Genomic DNA, 7,950 nt, shown 5'->3' with positions numbered 1-7,950 from the left:
CTGTAGCCAAGCCAATACATATTCAAACACACATTTTAAGCTATCAAGGCTTGACCCAAAGTAACCGGAAAAATCAAGGTATGACATGCAGGTGTGTGTGTGCAGAAGAGGAAAGGTGTGTGATAACCTGCTATTTGAGCCATTAGAGTGCTCTGTCACACACACAGAGTCAGAGATTAATTAGCTATGCAGGAGGTGACCAATGGAGAAAAAGAAAGAGAACATGCATATGTGTATATGTGTATGTGTATGTGTGTATGTATATGCATATGTATATACATGTATGCATATATATGTATATATGTGTGTGTGTATATGTATGCGTATGTATATGCGTGTATATATATGTGTACATGTGTGTACATATATGTATATGCATATGTGTGTAATACATGTATGTGTGTACATATGTGTGTACATATGTGTATGCATATGTGTATGTGTGCATATGCATGTGTGTATGTGTACATATGTGTATGTATGTATGTACATATGTATATATATGTATATATGTGTGTATGCATATGTGTGTATATGGCCATGTATGTGATACATGTAATAATGTGTGTATGTACATGTGTATGCATGTACCACATGTCTGCGTGTGTCACGTATGTGCATATTGATGCGCATGTGCGGTAATAATAATATGTGTGTGTATGTACATATGCGTGTATGCGCATATTGCATATGCATGTCAACGTGTCACGTGTGCATTGTATGTGTGTGTGTATGCGTATGTGTGCGTGTATTACATATATATATGTGTGTGTGCGCATGTGAGCGTATATGTGTGTGCATGTGTGTATGTGTGTGTGTGTGTGTGTGTGTGCGTGTACGTATGCGTGTGCATGTGTGTGTGTGCATGTGTGTGTGCATGTGCGTGTGCATATCGTGTGCGTGTGTGTGTGTGCATTAATAATACTTATAATAATGTGTAATACATATATGTGTATATCACGTGTGTGCGTGTGTGCATATATATGTGTGTGTGCGTGTGTGCATATATATGTGTGTGTGCGTGTGTGTGTGCGCATGTGTGTGTGTGCGTGCGTGTGTGCGTGTGTGCATATATGTGTGTGTGCGTGTGTGTGTGTGTGCGTGTGTGTGTGTGTGTGTGTGTGTGTGCGTGCGTATGTGTGTGTGTGCATATATATAACTGTGTGTCACGTGTGTGCATATATATGTGTGTCTGCATTAATATGTGCGCATGTGTGTGTGCGTGTGTGTGCATGTGCATATATATGTGTGTGTACGTGTGTATGCATATGTGTGGTGTGTGTGTGCATATATATATATGTGTGTGTGTGCGTGTGTGCATATGTGTGTGTGTGTGTGTGTGTGTGTGCATATATGTGTGTGTGTGGCGTGTGTATATATAATGTGTGTAACTGGTAATGTGGGGGGGTCAGATAGAGGGAGGAGGTAAATTAGGAGAATGGGGGAATAGAGAGGGAGAGGAGGGAGAGAGGGAGAGAGAGGAGAGAGAGAGAGAGGGAGGGGAGGGAGGAGGGAGGAGAGAGAGAGAGAGAGAGAGAGGGAGAGAGAGAGAGAGAGAGGAGAGAGAGGAGAGAGAGAGAGAGGGAGAGGAGGGAGGGAGAGAGAGAGAGAGAGGGGAGGGAGGGAGAGGGAGGGAGAGGGAGAGAGAGGGAGAGAGGTGGGGGAGAGAGAGAGAGAGGGAGGAGAATTAGAGAGGGAGAGAGAGAGAGAGGAATTAGGGGAGTGGGGAGAGAGAGAGAGAGGAGAGAGAGGAGAGGAGAGGAGAGGAGCGGAGAGGGGAGGAGCGGAGAGGGGAGAGAGGAGGGAGGAGGAGAGGTGGGGGAGGAGGAGAGGAGAGGGAGCTCGTGAGAGATCGAGATATGGAAGTTCATAATAATCTGAGGATTAGTGGAGGGATGAGATGCCACTTCCTCTGGAATGTGATTATCAGCCATAGGGGCTATAATTCTACCCTGGGGAGTTAGATCCATCCCGAGCTTTAGCAATGCCACCAATGGACAAGGCTAGTTCCTCCACCTCAGGAGAATGGATCGTGTGCCCACTTAGCCTGCCAATACAGATCCTGCCACGTTTAAGGAAACTTCCACATAGAAAAAGAGGGAGGGGGGGGAGAGAGAGAGAGAGAGGAGAGAGAGAGAGAGAGGAGGGAGAGAGAGAGAGAGAGAGAGAGGGGAGAGAAAGGGGAGAGAGAGAGAGAGGTGGGAGAGAATTAGAGAGAGAGAGAGAGAGAGAGAGAAGAGAGGGAGGGAGGGAGGGGAGGAGGTGGGGGAGAGAGAGAGAGAGAGAGGGAGGTGGGGGAGAGGTGGGGGAGAGGAGAGAAGAGGGGAGAGAGAGGAGGTGGGGAGGGGTGGGGGAGAGAGGAGGGAGAGAGAGAGAGGTGGGGAGGAGGTGGGGAGGGAGGAGAGGGAGAGGGAGGTGGGGGGAATTGGGGAGGTGGGGGAGGGGTTAAATTAGAGAGGTGGGGAGGTGGGGTGGGGAGGAGGCTGTGGATGAAATGAAGAGATGTTGGAAATCCCTCAGCACCAGCTGAAGAGGAAAACAGACACAGACCACACACACACAGACCACACACAGACCACACGGACGGACACACACGCGGACGGACCACGGACACAGACCACGGACACGGACACACACCACGGACACACACCACCGGACACACACGGACACACACACCGCAGGGCACACCGCGGACGGACACAGACGGACACACCGGACACACACAGACACACACTGAACACACACAGACACACCACACAGACACACACAGACACACACACAGACACACCTGAACCTACACAGACACACACACACACACACACGAACCTGAACACACACACAGACACACCGGACACACACAGACACACACACACAGTCAGAACTATAGGGATTTTAGCAAGAAGGAAATGAAAGAAGAGCCCGTGTGTGTGTGTGTGAGGAGAGTGTGTGTGTGGCGGTCTTGTATGATTGATAATGCGTGTGTGTGGTGGGAGGTGTCTTGTTGTTGTCTTAGTTAATGATACGTGTGTGTGAATTGAAGGAGGGTGTCTTGTGTGGCGGTCTTGTGTGATTGTGCGTGTGTGTGTGTGTGGTGGGGGAGGGTGCGTGCGTCTTGGCATGATTGTGTGTGCGTGTGTGCGTGTGTGTGTGGTGAGGAGGAGGTGTGCGCCCAGCGGCGCATCATGGCACCCACCATCTCATCAAAACACACACTCGCATCACAGAACACACACGATCTCGCCTGGAAACACACACACACAGTCACTTCAGAAACAGACACACACACACCTCCATATACTGAAACCCACACACACAGTCTCATACCGAGGCACACACACTCATATACACACAAACACACACACATCTCATCAAAACACACACTCCATATACACACAAACACACACACACAGTCTCATGCAAACACTGCACACACACACAATCTCATACAAAACAGACACACACACACACTCCATATACACTGAACACACACACACACAATCTCATACAAAACAGACACACACACACTCATATACACACAAACACACACACAGTCTCATACAAAACACACACACTCATATACACACAAACACACACACATCTCATACAAAACACACACACTCATATACACACAAACACACACACAGTCTCATACAAAACACACACACACAATCTCATACAAAACAGACACACACACACTCATAAACACACAAACAATCTCATACAAACACACAGAAATTCTAAGAAGCAAGTAGAATATTATGCGATGTAGAGAATGTGTAGAGGGGGGTGTGTGTCTCCTGGCTGTGTGTGTGTGTGTGTCTCCCGGCTGTGTGTGTGTGTGTGTCTCCCTGGCTGGATTCTCTGACCTGGCTGTCCGAGTCTGATCTGATAACATCAGCTTCAGAAGCAACCCCCTCTGCCCCGTTTCAAGAGCCCAGTAGTTCAACACACCAAACCCCAACCTCTGAGAATCTCTCTCACACACACACACACACACACAAGTAGTTCAACACACCAAACCCCAACCTCTGAGAATCTCTCACACACACACACACACACACACACACACACACACACACACACACCAGTAGTTCAACACACCAAACCCCAACCTCTGAGAATCTCACACACACACACACACACACACACACACACACACACAAAAAACAATAAACTTGTAAACACTGTTCCTCTTCATCAGATACATGGAATGTCATTGAATTGCAAATCATTCCTTCACACAACAGGCGGAGGATAACGGTGTATGTGTGTGTGTGTGTGTGTGTGTGTGTGAGGGAACAGCATATGAAAAGACATTAAATCCTGCCAAAAACTAAAACAGTTTGTGCTGGGGGGATATAAGGATACATTAATCAGCACAATGGCTGCTTAGCCCTGCAGTGAGTGTGTGAGTGTGTGTGTGTATGTGTGAGTGTGTGTGTGTGAGTGTGAGTGTGAGTGTGAGTGTGAGCGTGAGTGTGAGCGTGTGTGTGAGTGAGTGCGTGTGTGTGTGTGAGTGTGTGTGTACATTGATTCCCTTTAAAAGCAAAAAGAGATGATTGCAGTGAATCAAGCCATTCTCCCTCCCCCACACAGCTTAACACACCATTACACAGACACACACACACAGACAGAGACACACACAGGGACACACACAGGGACACACACAGGGACACACACAGGGAGACACACACAGAGACACACACAGAGACACACACAGAGACACACACAGAATGCAGTAGCTGTTTGGAGAAAGGCACAGCACACACTCTTAAGTGTGTATGCACTAACCTGGGGGTCACAGGGGTTAAAGGTCATAGCCTCTCTCCTCCTGCAAGCTCGTCACCATGGCAACCACTTACCTCCACCCCCTCACCTCTAACCCTGTCGCTAATTTCAGTCGCCAAAACCGGGACGGGTGCAAACTGTCGAGGAATCTGCCCACACACACACGTTTCTCTGGCTCCAGATGCTCTTTCCTCCTGCCACACCCACACAACACACACATAAACCCTCTCTCTCCCACCCCACTGTGCCATGTGACCCCACACACACACACGGATTACTCCGATAGGCTCCTTCTTTAGTGCTCATCTGTGAGGTCTCAGACTTTTATGCAATGTAATTTATTATTAATCTACGATGCACAGGGCCACAGTAATCTGGAGTCGCTATGCCGGATACTGAAAATTCACACCATTTAACAGTCACACACACACACACGCTGAAGGTCCTGTGTGTGATGGCTGGCTGTGCATGACTCCTCATGAGAGAGAGAGAGAGACAGCCAAGGTTCACCAAGACGCTTTTCAGGAAAACACCAGATTAGGTTAAAACTCACTGAAACAACATCTTGTGATGGGTGTGTACATGAGCGTGTACATGTGTGTGTGTGTGTGTGTATGTGTGCATCTGTCTGTGTTCAGAAACTTTGACCTGGTAATGAAATCTGCGCTTGATTTTAGGCAGCCGGACGAGAAGGGGGGTGTCTCTCTCTCTCTCTCTCTCTCTCTCTCTCTCTCTCTCTCTCTCTCTCTCTCTCCTGTTCAGTCAGACGCCTCAGACATTTGATCTACTTAGACCAGCAGGAGAAGCAGCCCAGCAGCACCCTACAGCTACCAGTAGCAACTGCAGCATCCTACAGCTACCAGTAGCAACAGCAGCATCCAACAGGAGCATCCTACATCTACCAGTAGCAACAGCAGCATAGCAACAGCAGCATCCAACAGGAGCATCCTACCACCAGTAGCAGCTACCAGTAGCAACAGCAGCATCCTACAGCTACCAGTAGCAACATCTACCAGTAGCAACAGCAGCATCCTACATCTACCAGTAGCAACAGCAGCATCCTACAGCTACCAGTAACAACAGCTACCAGTAGCAACAGCAGCATCCTACAGCTACCAGTAGCAACAGCAGCATCCAACATCTTCACCCTAGCATCTACCAGCATCCTACAGCTACCAGTAGCAACAGCAGCATCCTACAGCTACCAGTAGCAACAGCAGCATCCAACAGGAGCATCCTACATCTACCAGTAGCAACAGCAGCACCCTACATCTACCAGTAGCAACAGCAGCATCCTACAGCAGCACCCCAACCCCCACCCCTGGGACCACAGGTGGACATGGGGACTATAGGAGATTACAAGTCACTCCAGGCTCCCAATATTACAACAGATAGCACATAGGCACTCTTGCTCATTCCAACTCTCTGCAGCTGAGAGAAGGAGAGAGACTCTTACCTGTAGTTCACACCAGGCCACCTCTACGGTTGTTTCCGTGTCGAGGCCCTTGTAGACAGTCTTGAAGGAGCCCCGGCCGATCTCGATGTCGAACTTGAGGAAGCGTCCGTCAGGCGAAGTGCCCACGGCTTTGGTCTCCACCTCCTCGTTATCGTCCTGCTGCTTCTTCTCGGCGGCCTCGCGCTGTTCTGCTTCTGCCCGAGCCTTCGCTGCACCGCGCTCCTCCTCCTCGCTACGCTTCTCGGCGCTCTCCTGTTCTGCTGCGGTCACCAGCGCTGCCGCGGGCTCGTCCGTCGTGTCGGTCGCTTCCTTCGCATCGCTCAGACACGCGCCGCCACCGTCCTGCTGCCCTGGGGAACTCTGGGAGTCCAGACGCGCGTCCAGCTCACTGGGCCTCTTCTCGCTCACCTTGACGGCCGTCGCCGTGGTGACCACGTCCTCCACCTGCTCCTCGACGAGCTGGGGGTGGCGCGGGGCTCGAGGGGCCCCGGGGGCGTCGGCTCACAGTCGGGCGGCGGCGCCACGACGCAGGCGGCTGTCGAGTCGCAGATGACGCTGGGCGGAAGAACGGTGCTGCTCCGTCTTCATGTCGCGCTCCATCGTGTGGCGCCGCCGCCGCACCTCCGGGCCCGACCCCACCTTCTCGCCCACCCGGGAGTCCGACCCGGTACCGTTCAGCGGCCTGGGTGGTGGCGGGACCAGGAACGTCACCTCTTTGGTGTTGGCGTCTTCCGACATCTTGCAGAACCGTTTGTGTGTATCAAGCGCAAAAGAAATGCAGTACAAATAAATTAGAACAACCAAACCCCAAACGTGAACCCCAACTCAGCAAAGCTCGCGGCGAAGACGCAGCACCTGTGCTCCACTCCAACTCCAGGATGCTGGGCCGTAACCACGGAGACAGACTCCAGGTGTGCGCACAGCGGCTCATGTGAGGAGAGCCACCTGCGGAGCCGGCACTGCTCTGACTAGAGAGCCTATCAACAGCTACAGTTCCTGCTGCGGGCGCAACAGTGAGGTCCGGAGGCCCCCTGGATGGGGGTGGGGGGCACTCTCTTGTAGATGGAGAAGAAGTGAACACAGTCACAAACTCGCGAGCACGGGAGGAGAGACGGCGAGACGGTCACATCCGCACCATCCATCCTGCAGCTTCCCCTGGACAGCCGTCATTGAACATAAGGGAGAAAAGAGAGGGGGAAGGCGGCGGGGCCGGTGGGGGCGTCCTGTGCTGTACGATACGGACCGCTACTGAGCCGGGGAGAGCCTGGCAGAGAGACCCAATCCCAGGGCCAAGCACACTACAAGGGAAAAGAGACAAGAGTTCGTTTTAAAAACACGACAAGACTCGTTGGCAGGAAGATGTAAAGATAGTGGTTATAGTGATTCAGTTCACAGCTAAGAAACCATAAATAGTGAGAACTTAAACCACACGGCACCACTAATAGCTCGTTAGTTGTCGTCATGCATGTTAGAACACTATGAGCATCTGACCCCACAATTGGGTCTGACGCCACTTCTGACTAAAAGCTGAAACAATGAACATATTTTATTACCATCATTAGGAAACATTGTCACCGTCAACCGTGGATATTCGTTATTTTCATACAGGAGCTCCGCTGCTCGGCATGACATGACACTGCAGATAACCAGCTCTTACCGAGTCACCACTTTCTCTTCACAATGTTAACGTCAATTTAAGCGCTTTA

At 50.6% G+C, this 7,950-nt stretch overlaps 2 protein-coding genes across 2 annotated transcripts in view; both read right to left on the bottom strand.

The window, feature by feature from the left end:
• Window positions 1-6,745, bottom strand: part of wnk1b (WNK lysine deficient protein kinase 1b) — a gene marked incomplete at its 5' end in the record, with an annotated part of 120,937 nt that extends 114,192 nt beyond the window's left edge. Inside the window, one exon of the mRNA XM_048268756.1 lies at window positions 6,245-6,745. Coding sequence (XP_048124713.1) covers window positions 6,245-6,745 — 501 coding nt within the window. The remainder of the gene's footprint in view (window positions 1-6,244) is intronic.
• Window positions 6,662-7,287, bottom strand: LOC125310839 (serine/threonine-protein kinase WNK1-like). Its single transcript, XM_048268572.1, has one exon. It carries the CDS (start codon window positions 6,980-6,982, stop codon window positions 6,746-6,748), a length of 237 nt encoding a protein of 78 aa, XP_048124529.1. The 5' UTR covers window positions 6,983-7,287; the 3' UTR covers window positions 6,662-6,745.
• Window positions 7,288-7,950: the final 663 nt, after the last annotated feature.

Source organism: Alosa alosa, chromosome 17 (assembly GCF_017589495.1).
Source record: "Alosa alosa isolate M-15738 ecotype Scorff River chromosome 17, AALO_Geno_1.1, whole genome shotgun sequence".
NCBI classification, from domain to species: domain Eukaryota; kingdom Metazoa; phylum Chordata; class Actinopteri; order Clupeiformes; family Clupeidae; genus Alosa; species Alosa alosa.
This window is presented reverse-complemented; position numbering and strand designations above follow the sequence as displayed.

Coding starts and splice junctions, on each gene's coding strand:
- LOC125310839 (XM_048268572.1), bottom strand. CDS start 6,982: ATGTCGGAAGACGCCAACACCAAAGAGGTGACGTTCCTGGTCCCGCCA.